At 39.0% G+C, this 20385-nt stretch overlaps 1 protein-coding gene across 1 annotated transcript in view; it reads right to left on the bottom strand.

Annotated features, from left to right (window-relative positions):
• LOC114476992 (cationic amino acid transporter 2-like) overlaps positions 1–18856 on the bottom strand; it is a 39061-nt gene extending 20205 nt beyond the window's left edge. The window contains exons 1-9 of the mRNA XM_028469015.1: positions 18433–18856; positions 17752–17907; positions 17498–17660; positions 16678–16811; positions 16114–16336; positions 13855–13991; positions 13544–13646; positions 11334–11458; positions 10994–11160 (exon numbers count right to left, since the gene is read on the bottom strand). Of these exons, the coding sequence (XP_028324816.1) occupies positions 10994–11160; positions 11334–11458; positions 13544–13646; positions 13855–13991; positions 16114–16336; positions 16678–16811; positions 17498–17660; positions 17752–17907; positions 18433–18856 (1632 nt within the window). The remainder of the gene's footprint in view (positions 1–10993; positions 11161–11333; positions 11459–13543; positions 13647–13854; positions 13992–16113; positions 16337–16677; positions 16812–17497; positions 17661–17751; positions 17908–18432) is intronic.
• Between the last annotated feature and the right edge of the window lie 1529 nt (positions 18857–20385).

The raw sequence follows: 20385 nt of genomic DNA, 5'->3' as shown, positions 1-20385 counted from the left end.
CATTAATAACAGTGCTGCCAATCATGCTTTAATCACAATACCTCCACATTTACAGGGCGTAGGGTGGTCACAGGCATCTGCACTTCAGGTTGGCCAATCTGGAGCATCTAACAAGGCAGGTTTGGACATGTCTGTGTTTCTAAGTGCCTCTGATGGATTTATTTTGAATATGTTGGGGATGGCAGCTGTGCAGGTGAGCCCCAGAGACTGACGGGGTAATAAAGCTTTAAAAATGTGCAAGGCCACATAACAGCTGGAGTCGCCAAGTGACTGTAGTGTTTGTACTTAGTGTGTAGTTTTGCATTTTTTATGTGCATATGTTTCTGCAGCATCAATGTATTTGTATGTACTATACTATGTATGTATGATTATGCTATCACTTTGCACAATACAATTTTTTCTTGAAATGAAAAAGCAGAAAAAAAACTAAATAAAACAGCTCATATTGTAGCTCTTAAAGCTGCAGTATAGACTTTTCTATGGTGTCATTTGGTTAAAATGACACCATCCCACAGCGGTAACACCTAAACCTAAAGTGGTTGATATGGGAGAAAATTTTATTTAGTTTTTTTTTTTTTAATCTAATATTTTAATTTTTTGTGCCCACCAGCACACAAAATGTGAAATAAAACCATCCAGTCGTTTGTTTGTGGTCTATGTACAGTAAGTCTTATAAACACAGCGAAAATTGCACCGTTCAAATTTTCTACATTTGTGAAATTGGAAATCAGTGTTGCTAGATCAAATTGACAATTTCCAGCCCAATCACATCTTAGAACAGCTCAAACACGAACCACAAATCTGGCAACACTGTGTTTGTGACACAATCCGACACAGCGGTTCGGACAAAACAGCGGACTATCACCTTGAATGGACTATTCCTGTAATCTCTACATGAGATGATTACAATAAAGCAAGGCAGTGGCTATCCGTATGGTTGACATATCAATATTCAGACATTCTATCCGTATGCAGCGCCTCTATTTGGCCAGCTTAGGTCACGGTCAGTTTAGGTTGTGTGACTAAGACTAAACCCTTACCTTAACCCTAACCCTAAAAGTTTTTCCGATATTGGGTTATAACTTAACCCTAAACCAAAACCTAAACCTAATCCTAACCCTAAAACGCCATGTACTTCGGTAACCGTACGTTTCAGTATCAATAGACAATTCCTTCTTTTAATTGGCCTAATTATGCATTGACATGTTTTCATGCTTCAATAAATATGATCAAAGGAATTTACAGTTTACACTTGTTATAAATAGGAAATGTGTTTTGTCTATTTTGTTGCATTTCTTATGTATAAATGTAGGCTACTTGCATGGATAGGACAATGTTATGTTTTTAGGGTAACTTGCTTTAGGCTGATATGTAATTGTAGGCCTCATTGTGAGGCTATTGTGGTGCCAATGCAATTTCTTTTTGATGTGTAGGCCTTCATGAATCATTTCAAGCAGCATATTGATGTATTGAGTCAGTGTTTAGTCTTTCAGTAATTCAGCCCCCTGAAGTCTCACTTGAAAAAATCTGGCCCCCTGACCAATTTCACCCCAGCATCCCTAACCTAAAGGCTCAAACATACTCTGGCAGACACCCGCGAAGCGAAGTCCGCCATGCCCATTAAATGCAAAGCTCAGACTTTACTACCACGCGGACTTCTCTGCGTAGTTGGCGTCATACAAAACATTGCTAGGCTAAAGCTTTTTAACACTCTTAAACTGTGCTTGCGCGACCTGCAGGGTCATAGGTCAAGAGGGATTTCCCACACTACAAAGTTTTAATAAATTGTTTAAATAAAAGAAGATGGCAATCATTAAAGCCAGGTGGATTTGATATTGCTGGGGAGGAACAAAAAGAAATAACTATACATGGAGCAGGGGTTTGGTCTCACAGAGGCAGCCAGCTGAGAAGGGCACAACCTAAAACACCACGTGACACACCAAACCAAGGACATCAAACGTGAGTGGTACTGCACAGAAGAGGGGGTTCTGGCTGCCACGCACCAAAGGCCCACAGTTCCTGTCAGGCCCTAAAGATCAACAGTAAATACCACCCAGCAATAGGAAAATAATAATCAATGGGAAAAAGAAAGAATCAAAGCAATAGAAATAAATGTATACAGAGAAATAGGCAAAAATCAAGTAAACCCATAATCCAATTATCCAGACAGACTGAGTACTAAACTATAAACAACCATACAATGAAGACACACGGACAGTGACAACAAAAAACTTAGCCTGTTGCACAGTTAGAGAGTTAGAAAAAAACATGGCACTCAAAACTTAATTTAACACGGGAACAGCCACCAGAGAACAAGCAAGCCTATCGGACAGAGGAATTCCTTTAATAGAAGATATTACCTGTTGTTTTAATGGACATTAAACAATTTATTCAGTAACTCTGGATAGATGGGCCAGTTTTGGACGTGGGCTGCCAGTTAAATAGCCCTGCAATAGAGGTTAGTGACAAATGTAGGTACTTGATCTTGTGTTAGTGGAGAGTTTTCTGGTGTTTTAGAGACTCTGACATGAACACACGTATCACTCTGTAAGGCCTTCAGCCCGTCCCCGCCAGAGAAGTCAGAGGTGGCTGTGATCTCAGCTGGTGCTCAGGGCAGAATGACAACCATCACTCTCCATCCAGACTGTAAAATAATTTCACCTTGAATAAGCTTCCCTCAGGTTTACACGTGATTTATCCCATCTGTTATCACTCTCCCTCTGACACCAGTACGTGCGGCAGACCCTGCACAGTCACGGGGATCTGGGAGGATGCCAAGCAGTCTATGCCTCCAGAGTATTGTGATGCTGGTGAATCCAGCCTTAATGTTGTTCTGTGTTGCCATGTCTGGGTTGCCACCTCGGGTGTTTCCGTGTGTGTTTGCCGCCCTGAATTAATGTATGTGATTGTGACGTTTCCTTTTGTTTTTGTCGTCACTCTCGCATTAGTTCGTGGTTGGCGGGAGTAGAATGAGGATTAATAAGTGTGGGCCGGAGGAAAAGGAGTGTGTTAGTTCATGTGCTGACAGTGTGGATGGTGTGTAAGAGCACTGTGTGCGATTGTCCTGCTCCTCTGTTCAGCAATAAAAGGCGAATTCTGACAAGACTTCAGTAACCCTTATTTCACAGCTCATCCACCCTACAGTATGTTTGTGCCTTTATTCTGTTGCTTCTCCATATCAGTCTGCCTTTTTCCGCCTGATTTGCTGTGTAACTGTTGTGTCTAACGCTGCGATGGAGACTTTTGCTGGAACGTCCGTCATTGCATTTGGTACGTGAATGCACCGGACTTCAGTCGAGCAGCCAATAATAACGCCCAAACCACCCATGGAGCACACGTGTTTGTAGAAAAATCTCTGATTGCTAACATCCAATGTCATGCTTCTGGATTTTTAAACTTAATTTACAGAGCAAGGAGAGGGAGAATAGATTCACTTTCCACTCAGAACACTTTTGATTTCCATATGCTCAATGATGTTTATGGATTTATGACCAAATGATGCCAAAAAATTTACTTACTGCAGCTTTAATGAACACCATGTTAATTAGCTTAACCAGCGTACATGTGTTTGAAAAAAAATATGCACACAATAGAGATTAAGTTTAGCTTGGCGTGTTCTGTGTGTGCTTGTTTGAACAAGTAGAGGGTTAAATAACAAAATATATATATTTTCTTACAGAATGAAGGGTTTGGTCCTTTTTCACTGTTTTACTCATGCAGACTTCTTCCTAGTTTTGCCATGACGTGTCACGGCGTCTGCTTTCTCTCCTCTCATTTTTCTGAAGGTATCCTGGCTTCCAAGCAGTCAATCTGCCCTTCCCAATCCAACCAGTTTAGGACCAATTGTGTTTTTCTCTTCCATTCTATTCAATTAAACTGTTCTACACATAATGTCTCAACTGCTGAGCTTGTTTTACTGGTAGTGTCTTCCTGTTAAATGAGTTCTCTCTCCACTTTCGTGTGTTTCTCAAGGGGGACTGTTTGTTTCTTTCCAATACATCTTAAAATGTGCCATATTAGGTTAGCACATCCTCCTCACAGCAAGGAGTTATTGGGTTCAAGCCCCATTGTGACACTTGGGTCCTTTCTGTATGGAGTGTGTGTGTTGTGTTTGTGGGTTTTCTCAAGGTATTGACTGGTGCACTGTCAATGGTGTACCCCTGCCTAGAGCGACCATGAAAAAGAGTGAGCATGTCGGAAAATAAATGGATGGATGATATACAGTAACTGTGCTGTATTTTTAACAATAACACAATGTTGAAAGAATGATTTTTCATTTAATTTTATTACAATTTATTATTTTCATCTTTTACATCAAACATCAATATTTAAAAGGGAAGCACCACTGTTATATTCTTAAAATCAAAAATATTTTTGCCACATTTTGAATAACAAATACAATAGCTGCAAAGTAAAATGACTGAAAATCATTTGTAAATCAGTGCACATTTTTTAAAGATTAAAAATGAGAGATTAAGTTATAGATCACTCTCATTCTTATTGCATTAAAATGATTTCAAGGTGATTCCTTGACCATCTTAAAAATCAATGACAAAGAAACTCTGCATGTCAAAACAATGCATCAGGCAGCAGAATCGGCATTATTGCTGTTGACATTATCAATGTTTATCTCAGCAGGAGCACTCGCAATCCGTCGTTTTTGGATGCTGTGTCGTATCCCATAGCTAAAGTAAATGATCAGGCCTGAGGAAAAAAACAACGTGGCACTTTACAGAACATTTATTCAGAAATAATAAATACTGATGACACATTTAGTCATTTATGGGTGTGTTGTTTATTTGAAAAGATTCTTACCTACTGCCATCCAAACAGCATAACTAATCCAAGTTTCTCCCTCCAGTTGAACCATTAGGTATGTGTTAATGAAGATACTTAGGACGGGAATTATGGGCACACCAGTAACCTATGAACAGTCAGGAATCAGGAGGTATACTTGGATTACCGCAGCCAACAAAAGGACAAACTGTATACGTAAATATATAAAAACTAGGGCTGGGACTTTAACGTGTTAATTGCGATTAATTAATTACAGAATAACTTTTTTTGCATTTCAAACAGTGTGGAAGTTTTCTCTTTTCACAAGTTCCCAGTATACCCATATTACTGATGCACAGACTACAGGAGAACCTGGGATATTCATTTTAGTTCACCGGAAATGTTGCAGCCCTCGCTACAACCTCAACGCTAATTATGTTACGGCTAGCATGGACCGCTAGCACGTGCACTCGGACAGTGCTAGCTCTAAAATGCTCCGAGCAGGCAGTGTTGCTCCAACACTCAAGATGTCAGGGTTCAGAGCCAAAATGAATGTCAATGAATGACAAAAACAAAGTAACTGGAAAAATGATTGTAGTGGACAGTTGACCCTCGGTGGTAGAGGATGTGGGCGGGGCTAGAAGCACTGCAACAGATAGAATCGACTGACCCAATTTATGAACTGCTATATAGAAAGCCTACTTCAAACAAAATTAATCAGCTTCATCAGTTGGTATGTTTATTTCATGCCAACTGTTTTGCACTGTGTTCAAGTGTTGTTTTTTATCTTAATACACAAAAACCAATGTTTTTGAAAGTTTCTTTTTTTTTTTAAATGCAGAAAAGCATGAATGTAGCTTACTTAAATTTAAGTTCTGCTTTGTGAACAATGCAATCAAATAATGTACAGTATGAATAAAAAATATCACTCACTGGTGAAAATAAGACTATTTTGTTGTTTAAGCTCATTTATTGTTTTCATTGACAGTCATACCAAAATCCATTTAAATTGGAAAAACATTGCTTCTCGTGTCTAATCTTGATTAATCTAAATTAATCACACAACAATATTTATCAATTACTGTCTCTAATTAGATTTTTTTTTATATTGTCCCAACACTAATATAAACCCCTTTACTCAATGTGTGGCGGCAATGGAAACATGACAGGTCCGGGGTCGACAAACAAGAAAAAAATCTTAAATTTAATGTGAATCTTCTTAAAGTCCGAGGCATACAACAAGTTAATTTTAATAGAAAATAGAGAATCTAATGATCAATATCATTAATTGTAGTATAAGAGAAACATTTAAATAAAGCCAACATTTCAGCTTCTGTCTGTGCACATTGGCGCAAATACAGAAGCAGCGTCGAAGCAAAGGAGGCCTGCTGTCTCAACACTGCTTCTCCCATTAGGTTGGACTCAGGCTCTGAGCGCTGACCATGACTTCTAGCAGGGTCAGACCTATCCACTGATACCAGGCATGGCCCAATCAAAGCTTTGAATGTCAATTCAGTGTGCCAGAAACGGGCAGCCAAGTCGAGTCCCCTCTATGATGTCACAATACAGAAAAAGCTGATTTCACAGGCAGACGACAACACAGAAATGTTATTTATTTTCTCTTATACTAAAAACATTTGACCATAGATGTCATAGCAAAATTATCTTTGGGTTCTCGGTTCAAATGTACTTGTTTTATCATGCAACTAGGACTTTAAATGCCTTTCTTCATTTACAATAAACCATACAACATTAGACAAAGAAAGTAATGAGAAACCAAAAACTGTAGCAGAAATTAAGATGTGAACTAATTAAGTGTTCTGAATGTAACCAGAATTACTGTTCACATACAGATTTATCCTTGCATGTGAAGCTGTAATCAGAATCAGAATCTTTTATTGACCAGGTACAGTTTAGAACAATACGAGGAATTTGACTAGGTAGTTGCAGTGAGAGACACATCAACACACCGGAGCAGCCATTTGCGGCGCCCACATATTTAGGTGAAAAAGGGATCAATAACAGGAGGAGAGGAGGGGTGAGGGGAAAAAAAACTGCCAGTTTGAAACTGATTTCCCTAAACTGAGAAAGCAGTGTGAAACCAGGAAAAAAAAAACGCCTCTGCAAACATAAATGTAAGCATGACACAGTCAAACAACTCGAGACAAGGCATGTAGGAAGGGTTGGGTGGGAGGTTGGCTGGGGGAGGGGGTCAGGTGGGAAGAACAACAGGAGTCCAGCCGTTTGGGGACATGGGCGTGCTGCAACCACGCCTCCATGCAGCTGCGGTTGGGAGGTGGGGAAAGATGGCCGACGAGGCATTTGAAGTTGAAGACCTGTAGCTGCGTTACTGACAACCAGATGACGTGTGGAAAAGTTCAGCATCAACAGTTCCAGGAGGAATGTAGGGAAGGAGCGGGGGGAGGGAGTGGGGGGTAAGAGCCGCCGTCTGCAGAAACTTCCTGGTGATAAGAGTTGAGACAACCTTGGCTTTAGCCTTGGCAGCTGGGGAGCCGAAAGGGAGATAAGCAATGTGATTTGATACAGGCTATGTTAATTTCCAATAGCCTTCTGTCCTGGGTCTCTCTGCTGTAATCCAATGAATGGCCTAGTTTCCACTTCCAAGCCGGGTCTCGAACTTCTCCCAGTTGTTATCCATAACGCGTAGACGATCCAAAAGCAGCTCTTGCTTGCTTTTGATATCGATCAACACATGAGTCTGAGTGTTCAGAGCCCTGCTACATCCTTCAGAAATCACTGGCAGCTTTTCCAAAACAGTCGCCAGCGTAGTACGGACTTTTCGATAGATTAGGAAGCCACCAGCTCCGATCAGCAGCATGCCTACTATCATTATTCCAATCATGTAGATGTCCTCCACGTCTTCCACGGAAAGGATGGACAGACACACAACTCGCCACTTGTTCCAAGGGTCAAGTGTGTATCCAGCCGCAAACGTCCCGCTTGGACATGCGGGGTCACCACCCCTGGTTCTTTGCGTCGAAAAAATCTGATCGATAGCACTGAGAGACCAACTAATTAATTCCATTATTCCGGTTTTGGATGAGTTGCAGAGAGAGGCTCTTGTTAGTTTCACAAGACCTGACAAAGCAGGTAGCTGGGAGAGAGATAAGACGGAAGGGAGGGAGAAACAGAGAGTGCGACTGACCTCGTCGAGAGAAGCAAGAAGAAGAATGGAAGTGCTACAGAGCATTGTGCAATTGCCTCATTTAAAGAGACACTTGCTAAATCCACTTTTTTATCCCTTAAATGCATTTTGTTGTATATTTAGTGTTTAGAAGCACAGAAAAGTTCAAATTAGTCTCTTCAGGTGATCTTTATATTCTGTTTTGGTCATTTTTCAATCTGTTTCGATTTTTAGATTCTCTATTATGTTTTTTTAACAATAACGTCACAGTATTTGCAGCGGAACTGCTAAATTAGGACATCGACTCCAGGTCCAACACTTCGAGCAATCCGCCATTTTTATTTCTCACTTTTATTTTGTAGTCCAAGCTCAAGGATGCCGAAATTACGAGAGGATAAGTCAAAATGTTGGGTTGTTGGATGTAGTAACCCACACGCTTCATTACACCGTCTCCCAGCATCAGAACCTTTTCGAAGGTCCTGGTTGAGTTTTATTTTTCACAGAAATGTACCCACATCTGTGGGTAAGGTCATTTTTGTGTGCGCGAAGCACTTCAAGGATGACTGCTTCAGCAACCTCCGCCAGTATAAAGAAGGATTTGCCCAAAGACTTTGTCTGATTGAGGGTTCAATTCCTTCTATCTTTGGAGATGACGAACAGAGCACTTCGGTAAGCTGTAAATAACGCTAAAAAGTGTGATGATAAGACGTCCCTGTCATCGTTTTGTTAGCATTAGCAGTTGCACCGTCTTCATATGTTAGCACTGTGTGCTCGTTTTAGATCCTTGGTGATATGGCCTACGTGATTTAATTTAAGTCTAAAGTTTTCATTAGTCATTTCATTTTGCCATTTTTGTGAAAAGACTGTATTAAAATGCATTTCGTGATGTTAGCTTGGCGCTAGCATTAGCTCACTTGTTAGGGTTCTGCAGGTTCATCATCTTCATTTTCATCTCGCTCTGCCAGGTCCGACTCTGACTCGAACATGTAAGGCTGGATGGACAAGTCTTCTGTTGTTGACATTTTGTAAATAACGTGTAAATAAACATTTTCTGCGCTGCTACATAATCGTATCTCTTCTATCAAACTATAAAAAATGGCCGAACAGGGTGGAGTTGAACTCTGGACTCTGCAACCTGGAGAGGGGGCGGGGTATGAAGTGTCTCATTTGCATTTAAAGAAACCGCACCAAAACAAGTTGCTCTCAGAAGCACATCAGAAAAGGGGTGGAGCTATAATAATGAGGAATTCAGACCCAAGCATTGCAGTTCTGCTTTATATAGACCACAACTGTATGATTTATATCTGAAAAGAAAGGATTTAAAAGCATGATATGTCCCCTTTAAACTCTTGAAAAATGCGTAATAGGGAATAATGCATTTTATCCATACAATGTTGACAGTGACCTACATAATTGTAAATTTTCCTTGCACAAAGCAGCCATTTTTTGGTTTGCTGAAATTGTAGCAGCATACTGATGAAATCATTAGTGTGAGTTACTCTTCGCACATCAATACAAAACTATCAAATTGTTACACATATGCACTCAGGCTTGGTGACAGCAGCTGGCTGCCTCGAGACAGGTGTGTCCTGACGGATGAAAATCTTTGGGATTACAACACCAACTCTCAATGGGGTTTGGGGACCAGAGGCACCCTATAGGCCTAACGTACCTCCATCCTGAGAAGTCTTCTCACAGTTGGCAGCTATGCACCATCGAGCCCTATTTATCAATGCTCAGCACATCCCTTCTTGTTATACTTGTAAGCCAATCATGCTAAAGGTGAAGGAGACTGTTTATTAATTCATAAATAGTCATTCTCAAAAATACCAGCAGTGCATGAAAAACATTGAATTGCAAAATTTTACAATATGATGGTCATGACATAAAATGTTTTGTGGAAGCAGTATGTATGGTGTGTCTTTATCTAGCATCAGCAAACAATGGTGATTTAGGAACTTTACGTCCTTGTTATTTTGGTAGATTATTTTTACTCTGGAATCAATGTATACATTTGTGTCCTGCTTGCATAACCTTTTATGTCTGCTTTTTACCTTTGAAAATCATTACTCCAATATATGATCTGATGAGTTACAATACATCAAGAACAGACACAAGAACATTTAAGATCCACCTTTTCAAATTAGATTTTAACTCATTATTTATTCATTTTAGGATTATCTTTTATCTGAAAACAAAAATGTTTTTATAGTTTTAGGTTTGTTCTTTTATGGGGTTTTTTTAAAAAATAGTTTTATCTTTTAGGATTACTATCCTAGTGTTTCCTCTGCACTGGGGGCTGTGATGGGCCGTGGCTGCAGTAGTGCTGACTGTCTCGTGGCCCTCAGTGATGGTAAATGGCTTCTGCTATTTTAAATGGTAAATGGACTTGATTCATATAGCGCTTTATCACCACACTGAAGCAGTCTCAAAGCGCTTTACATATCAGCTCATTCACCCAATCACTCTCACATTCACACACCAATGGGACAGGACTGCCATGCAAGGCGCTAGTCGACCATTGGGAGCAACTTAGGGTTCAGTGCCTTGCCCAAGGACACTTCGACACAGTCAGGTACTGGGATCGAACCCCCAACCTCTCGATCAGAAGACGACTTTCTACCACCTGAGCCACGGTCGCCCCATTTTACCGTGCTGGGGGCTCTTTCTCAGTGCCCTGTGCCCACGGTCTGTGTTCTGCTCCAGGTGCAGATGGCTCCTTGTGATGTCTCCTTACCTAGATCTTCTGTACCCATGCATGTGCCATTGTCCTTACTTTAACCTGTGTATGGACAGGGTTTGTACGGGGTGTGTGTTTTATTTATTTTTATTTCTTTCAATTTAGTAAAAGCACTTTGAGCTGCATTTTATTGTATGAAAAGTGCTTTCTATAAATAAAGATTGATTAGATTTGATCAAAAACAAGCACCTCTGTAACTGTGGCTGCATTGATAAGCCATGGGACCTGAGATGTAAAACAGCTCCTGCTATAATCTTGCAAAATATTTAATGAGTATTGTTCATTTTATAAATAAATCTGAACTTATAAAAACCATAACTTTACTGGCTTACCATGAATGCAGCTTTAGTTGTTCCTTGTGGCTGTCTCCAGATCAAGATGACGGCAAGAATAAAGATCACAATGAGGATGGTCACGAAAAGGACACTCCACACCTCTCTCCTGCGGAGCGAGCTTCGGGCCTCAGACATGATCACGCTCAGAATGACCACTAAAAATACTGAATCATGATGGAATATTAACATTTTCAGACTATTTGTAAATGAATGACATCTAATACATTTTGTAATAAGATCTGATGATGTTGTCAAAAGTCAATTAACTGACAACAATGCTAAATTCACTGGAAATCAGCTGTCAAAGGTACAACTTCAGGTAGAAAGAAAAACTTACAGATAATGATAATGATGACATTGACATTTTTAGAGGTGCGCTTTGTAGGTCGAGATGGGGGCTTAAGCAACCCTGTTACAGTGAATGGTTCTGATGTGTCCTCAAAACCAGGGTCCTCTTTGTATCTGAAAATAAAAAGTCAAATATTTCAAAGTATTTTTCCCCCAAGGGATAGCATTTTAAGACCATACAACACTGTCTATTGGTAAAACCCATTGTTCAAACGGGCTTTTTTTAATTCCCCATGTAAAGTGTCTTTGAGTGTCCATAAAAGTGCTATACAAGTTCAATGTATTATGATTTAAAGTGTTTTTTCTCTTTATATACATTTATAAAATGGAACCATTTTAAGCAGCCTATATATTGTGCACCTTCTCACCTGCAAATAGATGGCAGTTAATCGTAAATGTCCACATAGAATAACTTGTCTCTCCGCTACATCCTCAACAAATACAACTATGAACTATATACTTGATTGACGTCTTTATTTTGAACATGTAAAATGATAAAAGAACAGTTTAGAAAACTAAAAAATTTTGAAATACAACAGCAGAAGTGTGAACTTATTTAATCCTTAATACAATTAATTACACATTAAACACTCTCCATATTCACAAATAGTCCATAGCTAATCATCAAAACAGAAAAAAAGAGGTCGGAAGATCTGACTAGATATACTGTAGCTGGACGCATCTGAACACATGAGAACTCCGAAACCCTGAGTCAATGATGAGCTTTTTGGTCTTTGAAGAGCAGGTTGTTTTCTCTGCACTAGTTTCAGATGTTCAAGAAGTTTATGGTCGTTTTTTGAATTCTAAGTATGCATACGCCGTACTTGTGAACTCCTGGGAGCAAACTTGAAGAACAGACTTGCGGTAAACAGTAAATGAACAGAGTAAATAAATAACCATGTCACAGTTAGTGTAGATAAGACCGCGTTTTCTCCTCGAGTCTGACCCAACAGTGAAAACTTCTTCTTTCTCAAAGAAATTACATATGTACGCAGGGCTTTAAATTCACTTTTTAGATCACCAGCCAACATGGCTAGTAGATTATTAAAGTTACCAGCCAACCACATTTTACACCAGCCAAATTATTTTCCAGCAAAAATAAACTACATTATGAGTGTCGATACAGACGCAGTGGTATTTGTTTCATTCTTCAGTCAAAATGGCTAGTAACGCTACAATGTTTCCCGCCAAAGTAAATTTTTACCCACAATTGGCAGGTTGGCGGGTGTTCATTTAAAGCCCTGTATGTACGTTTGTTTTAGTGGTAAGCAATTCTATTAATATCAACATCAGATCAGCGCACAAGTAAAAAGCGAAGTGAAACACAAACAGGGGCGCAGTGCACACAAGAGACAGATCGGATCTATTTACATAATCCATGTATCAAAGTTAATCAATGTTATTGTGCAGTAAAAGTAATGTTTCAACGGTGTATTCCTATAAAATTGTGCTCCATTCTACATCCACCAGTTCTAAATATCTGTCCGAACCCGACCGGTGCCGTGGGGTCCTGTCAGCGTTCGGTCGGGTATTCATCTTCTACCCACGGTACCTGCTGTGCTCCGTGATAAACAAACAGTTGATGCGTGTTGCCGCAGTGGCTGGGCTGATAGCTGCAGTTACACTATGGAGTCTGATCTCTTAATCCTGCCCTACGCTCCTTTAAGAGCCAGATGAGAAAGTTCAGGCACCTCATTAGAATGTATTCCAGATGCCTTACTGGTGAAGTAGGCCAGATCTCAATGGTAGGAAACACTGGGAAGGAACCAGGACACGCTGGAGAGATTATGTCTCTTAGCTGACCTGGGAACATGTCAGCATCCTCTGGTAAAAGCAGGACGAAGTGGCCGGGGAAATCTGCCCTCCCCTGCCTAAGACAGCCCTCTATACATTTCATGAACTCTGAGGGCTTTCAGTCACTTACTCCCATTTTAACCATCACCACTGTTGTGATATGTTTGAATCTAACATTAATAGGTATTTGTCCAATTAATATCTATAAGCTTTCTTAAACTTAAGTTGAAAGTCATGTCTTTCTTTAATAAAGGTACATCCATATTGGATTAACAAAGATTCCTCTAATGGATGAATTGTAAAATAAACAAAAAAAAACAACTTAACCATCACTTTAAACCAGGTTTTTATACAATTTTGTAATATTTTTTTAAAAATAAATGTTTTCCAGATATTGGTACATACCTTAATATAAGAATACACACTGCAACAAGTGTGTGTGCAAAGATGAACCCAATGGAAGTCATGTCAACCAATGCCTTTAGGTCAAGCAAAAGTACCATGACAGCTGCAATGGTAAACAATGCATGCAATAATCAGCAAAAGCACAATTAATTTACTGAAAAGCACACAGTAAATTTAGAATCTCTTGTGAACCCCACATTTTTGGATGAAGAGAAAATGTAAATGCATTCAATCAAATTGATATGTTTTAAAGCATTAAACAAAGCTCGTGGAAAATCTGACAAATGTTTAAGTTACCAACACAAACTTACCAGCAGCTGCTCCTGAAGACAGAGTGGCAACCACTGGAGTATGCCTGACACTGATATAGCAGAGTTTCTTAAAGAGTAGCCCATCTCTGGCCATGGCAAACAGCACCCGTGCCATTGGAAACATTGCTGCAAGTAGACTGTGGAGGATCCAAAAAAAGTGGAAAGTCAGCCATACATTATAGGTATTTCTAACACCAAAAAAAAAAAAACCTTTTTTTAAAAAAAACAGATGCAATTTACTTTTTTAAATTTTTTCTTATTTTTTTTTTTTTTACTTAAAAATCAAATTCATTTCCTTTTGTATCTATCTGTAATTTTTTTGCCTCGTGTTGTTCTTTGGTCTGGACTTAAATGCTTTTTTATGCGCCTGACACGCCCACTGCGCGTAAATTGACCAAAAGCGCGTAGTTTGTCAATGAAGGCAGTCTGAAGTCAAGGAGGCGGACTGTGCCATAATGACATTTTTTGGGAGCCGACTGGAAATCACGTAATATAGAGTTTTCATCACGCTTGTAAATGTCACTGAAATCCGTAAAAATGATAAAGCGTATTTTTTAATTTGAAACGCTTTTGTTGATAAACAAAGTAACAGGTTGATTTGAAGGGTCGGTCACATTTTTCTGTCCAAGTAACAGTTAAAATCTCTCTTTTTTTACCCCTGATATTATAAACTTCTTTTATTCCTGCATTCAGAAGTGATCAGCGCATCATCATCTGTCATCAATAGAGTACCTGTAGCTCTACAGCGTGACCGAGTGTGATGCGCTGGAGGTTTCAAGAAATGAAAAATGACAGCTTTTTTAAGATAGTAAAAAAATATTTTGCACGTTATAAATACCGCTAACAGCAGCCGTCAACACACACGGAAGTTGATCATAAGAAATGAGATGCACCTGTAGATTTATTACACCACATATGTGCATGTTTTACGAAACATCAATTCTTTGATTTTTATTTATTTATGCATCAATAACATTTTAATTCACCAGTAATGTGACTTACACGTTGCTTCTTTTTATGTCCGGACCGGGAGTGACCCCCGCAGTTTTCTTAATGCCCCCCCAGTTAATGCTGCTTGGCGCCGACTCTGAATGATGGTCAGTAAATCATCTTTAAATGGTGCAACTGATTGACAGATTGTGTTGCTGCATTAACGCGGATAAATGGCAGTTTTCTGTCCAAATCTGCCTATTTTTCATGGACTGATCAGAGCAAAGTTACAGGACCTGACGGAGCAGCCACATTAAATTAAAAAATATCATTAGGTTTTAAAGTTGTTTACATAAAAATATTTAAAAAAAACATTTGTATTTGCTTATTTAATTTTCTACATTATTAAATGTTTTTGCAGCAGACAGAAGTCAATCTGTCTCCAATTTAACTTCCTCTAATGTCAATGTTTGCTTCTGTGAGCCTCAACTCTCCACGTTGAACAAGCAAATCGTTCATTTAAATAAGGCGGTCTCCACCAATTCTACCAATCATTGCTGCAATCTTAGAATTCCTCGCAGCAAATGAGGAAACTTAGTCACCAAAGGACATAGGGACGCACCTGGTTTATCACCCTTTATTTCAGATCTTAGTGAATCCGCCCCCCAAGTATTCCAAAATGACTTCAACTAGCCTCAAAAAATCCTTTTGGGTAACAAAAATGTTACGACATCAATTAATTACTAAAGTAACAAAAGGTTTCCCAAAAGACACTCCAAATAAAAACGCAATAACAGTATTAGGAAAATGTGTGCATTAGTAACTTTTCCAAAACCGATTCAATACTGAATTAGCTCTGGCTACTTTCGATCCTGAGTACTGATACTTCTAATGCACAAACACAAAATAACAATATATAAAATGCAATGAATTGGGATACAGGGTTTATTTTCTTTTTCAACAATACATATTTTAAATGACTATAAAACTGATGAATAAAAATTCAACTTTTTGGCACCATCTCCAATTTTCAGGCTGGAAACATGTGAAGCTATTGTCCTGTCTTTTGAACAAACGGAAAGTTTAACTTCAGTCAGCATGCAATGGTACAGTATTTCACTGAACTAAGCTTTAGGGGGAAAATGAGAGGCAGGTTCTTTTTGATAGAATTTTTTTTTTTCATTTTGAACAAGTGCTTGATTTGAGTTACAGCGCGATGAAAACGAGCCGCTCTTGTAACTGACTGGGTTTTCAAACTGAGAATTTTAGCTCTGTACAGCTCATTAAAGCCAGATATAAAAGCAGCCTTAAATTATCAGGGTACAATACCTTGTTGAGAGTGCACAGAGGGATCCGATCGCCACAACATACTTTGCGGGCTCCCAGCCAACATACTCAAAGGCCACAGGTAGGGGACTGTGGCTATCGAGCTGGTAGTACGGCATCATGAGTGTTAGAGAAGCCGAGACACCAAAACAGGCCAGGAAGCAGATGAGCAGGGACAACACAATCCCAAATGGTATGGCTTTCTGTGGGTTCTTCACTTCCTCTCCTGGTGAAAGAGATCACAGCAGTTCAATAAAAACTAAATACAATCATGGAATTATTAGGTAACCACAAATGCGCAGAAAATTGCAACTAAACAATAAATGTTTGTCTGTTTTTTATTACGGATATACTTGAATTCAGTGAATTGCAACACACACACACACACTTGTCATTACAGCATTTTTTTTTAATCCATTTATTTCCATTTTGCATGGTAAATGTTTGAATGCTGCTGGAAATTACAATTTTTAAATGCATGATAGCTGATGCCTGCCTTTTAATCATGGGGACCAGTTTAACTCAAAAAAGCAAGGAGTAACAGAATGGAAGGTTCTGCAGCGGTACCTGTTGTGGCAATGCAGTTAAATCCAACAAAAGCATAAAAGCAAGTCGCAGATCCTGCCAAAGTTCCATCGAAGCCAAAGGGTAAGAACCCGCCTTTACCCAAGTCAGACATTCTGTGGTCCAATGTGTCATTACTGCACAAAAAACAATTGTCGGTTAGGGCAAAAGTAAATTCCACAATCTCATAACTAAATACAATAATTCATATTTTTAATGCAGATGCATGCATCTCCACTGATACCAAACATGTTTGCTTCTGTAGTTCATCTTAGTTTCCCAAATTTTGATTTGTTTTATTTTTGTGCACTCTGTTATTGTGTTTGATTTTGCCGGCAGAAGGTGTCATACTTTCATGAAGAAAAATATTAGCCTTTAACAAAAATAGTTTTAGTGTAAACAAAATCAATGACATGTTTCCACTCTAAAATGTAACTGTTCAGGATAAAGACAATTCCTGTGCAATTACTTAATTCAGGGTGTTTAGAAATTTGAAAGAAGATGTGTTTTGAATCATGAACTATGGTCACACATGCAATTAATTAGTTACATTTTTAATTGATTCACACCTCTAGTCCATATCCATGGTTTTCTTTTTTTTTTGTAAGTATGTTTTTGTAAGTTCCTCTGATGCTTTTCATCTAATTTTGTGATTTAGAAATAAAGTTGCAAATGACATTTTATATGTGATCCATTCCCATTTGAACAGCAGTCTATATTTTAGCAATCACTCAACCTAGACAAAAAAAATTGCCGAGTCTAAACGCATAGTAATATACTTTGAGCTTAAAATAAAAACACAAACAAAACACATTAAACTTACAGCATTTGACTCGTGTTGAGAAATGACACTTCTTTGATGCGCCAGTTGTGTAAGTCTCCCTTTATGAATGCAGCAATAATGATAAAAACCAACACTATCACATTCACTGCAGTGAAGATTATGTTCACAATAGTAGACTCCTTCACACCAAAAGCCAAAGTCCCTGAAACCACATAATGACCTGTAAATTTAATCTATTATTACATTTACAATATATTCATATATTTTTTTTTACTTAAAAAGTTAATTCTTACCAGCAAGCATCATAATCAGCCCTGCAGCAAGGAAGTCTGGGTATTGAGCCAGGCCAGGTGAATTCATTGGGATGTACTTTGTTAGAGTTTTGGCAATTACGTTGTCTATCAGATCATCAAAAACCCCGGTCCAGGCTTTTGCCATACTGGATGTTCCTGAAAATAAAAAGGACACATACTAAAAAAATAAACTAACAGTTTGATTCACAGAAATGTAATTGATGAACATTGGCAATCAATGACATGGTTCTTCCTTTAACCACTTATGAGAGATGCTGACGCAAGCCACAAACACCCCAGAATAGGTGCAATTTAGAAGTTCAGTTAACTTTATCAGTTTTTCACACATTTGTATTTTGAGAACATATTTGCATGCTGATTTATATTCATCACGCTGAGTTGGGATGCGAGGGAAGGTTCTCAGACATCGAGATCATATTGATTAGAGTAGTTTAGACAACTGGACATCCTGAAATACACGACAGCTAAACAATGTTCAATGGAAAAAAGCCATGGAGCAAATTTAACTTTGAAATCGTTGTTACAAATTCACCACAACAGGTGGTGATAGAGCCACTTCCACAAACCTAAACATTGGCCTTGGCAAGGAGCTCGAAACAGAATCTCCAAGTTCAGATATGAAAGAGCATTTTCTTCTTCTTGTGCAGCCTGGGGACTTACCAATGACGTAAGACAGAATCAGATTCCATCCGGTCACAAAGGCCAACGCCTCCCCTACACTCACGTAGCAGTAGAGGTAGGCCGAGCCTGTCTTTGGAATACGAGCTGCACACTCAGCATAACACAACCCAGCAAATATAGAAGCTACTGCAGCAACAAAAAATGAGATGATAATGCTTGGGCCAGCGACCTCTCTAGCAACCTCCCCTGTGACAATGTAGATCCCAGCCCCAAGTGTGCTGGCGATACCCAGGCCCACCAGGTCCAAGGTGGTCAGACACCGGCAGAAGTTGGAGTTTTCTCCTTCGGGCTCCAGGGGTTTTTTACGGCTCAGAGTACGAATGGAGCGTTGCACTCTGGGCCACGTTGTTGTTTTCCAGGTGGCTGCTCTGTCATGAAAGAAGGCAAAGTTTGTAAAGGACATGCAGCCTAATGTATCAAAATCTGCTATGAAGGTGTGCTTTGACCACTACAATGTAATATCTGAAAAGCCACGTTAGACTAGTCAGTAAACAAATAAATAATCTGTGTATGTATCAATACAATTGTTTACCTGCTCATCATGTTAAGACCTGGGAAGACAAATGCAGCTTTGCTTTAGTGCACCTGCAGATGTAAGATGATCAAAAAGAAGTGGTGGGAAAGTTCCTTCTTTCCTCTGTAGCCTCCTCTGCCAGTCCTGCAGCCTGGTGCAGACCAACACCTGAAATCCATTTAAGTAATCAGTGCACTTTTCCAAAATAAAAGAGAATGCTTCTCAATGAAAATGCCAGTAGGCTAATCAATTAAATAAATCAAGTGATCATTCTGAATAAGATGAGTGTGTGCTTACAGATTATTATACTTTTTTTTTTAATCTTATATTATTCTTCAAGATGATAGGTACAATTCAGACACAAATTTCACTGTAGAGCTTCATTGTATATGACATTACATTATTCTGTTTTTAAAGGTGCAGGAGTAGGGGGGTACATGGTTTCAGGGACTGTGAAAAGTTTGGGTGCCACTGCTGTAGTGTATAGTTTCATAGCTGTAATACACAAGGGCGGCCACAAGATAGCAGCATGAGAATATTGCATTATTCCACTTCTTACACCAAAGCCTTCTCCTCTCCTTGGGAGGCAAATCGATGACATAATCGTTCTGCCAGAGAAAGGAAAGACATTTCAGCATTAAATCAAGGCTCTAAATACTTCTTTATTACAAATGGGGAAAACATGAAAAACCATGACACACGTATTCATTCTTTCATTTATTTAATAGTTATTTCAATCACAAATCAAAAAAAGTCAAAAAAAAATCCCTATTTCTTTTTAAATTGTGTAATGTTCTTCGCAGTTTCTCTCTAATAATTATTTGCATTAACCATGAATAATTCAGCATGGTCAATTAATATGTACAAAACCTTGTAGTCAGACTACTATCTAAAGGTCTTGCCTTACACAATAGCACTGATATATTCTCAATAGTATTGGTGCCAAGGAAGCCAGTGGTTCTCCACACTATCTGTTTGCTCTAATGAAGTGGTAATTGTTAGAGCAAATTAAGGGCATTTCTTCACCTCATCCTGGTAGCAGCAAGGACAGAAATCAATGCTGTTTGTCATTGCTCTCTCACTCTACTGTTCTCTCACCTATGTGTTTGTGCAACCCTGTGTTTGCCAGTTAAAGTATACAGCAGCTGGTAACTATGGAAACCCCAGCCCAGAAACAGTTTCACATTTGCCACGTGGCTGCCTGGGTGGGGTTTTATCACAGAGAATGCTGATAGGGGAATGAAAGAGTATCTTTAGTTCAACATCAGTCAGCAACTCATCAGGGCAGAAGCCTCGAGCAACGCATGAATCTTCTCTTCCATTTTACCACTGTTTTTAAACCTTTTTTGAGCCACGGCACAGTTTTTACATAGAAAATATCCAATGGCACACCACCAATGAAAAGCATTATAAAATGG

Source organism: Gouania willdenowi, chromosome 15, assembly GCF_900634775.1.
Source record: "Gouania willdenowi chromosome 15, fGouWil2.1, whole genome shotgun sequence".
Classification (NCBI taxonomy): Eukaryota; Metazoa; Chordata; class Actinopteri; order Blenniiformes; family Gobiesocidae; genus Gouania; species Gouania willdenowi.
The sequence above is the reverse complement of the archived record's forward strand: the minus strand, read 5'-3'. Positions and strand labels throughout refer to the sequence as shown.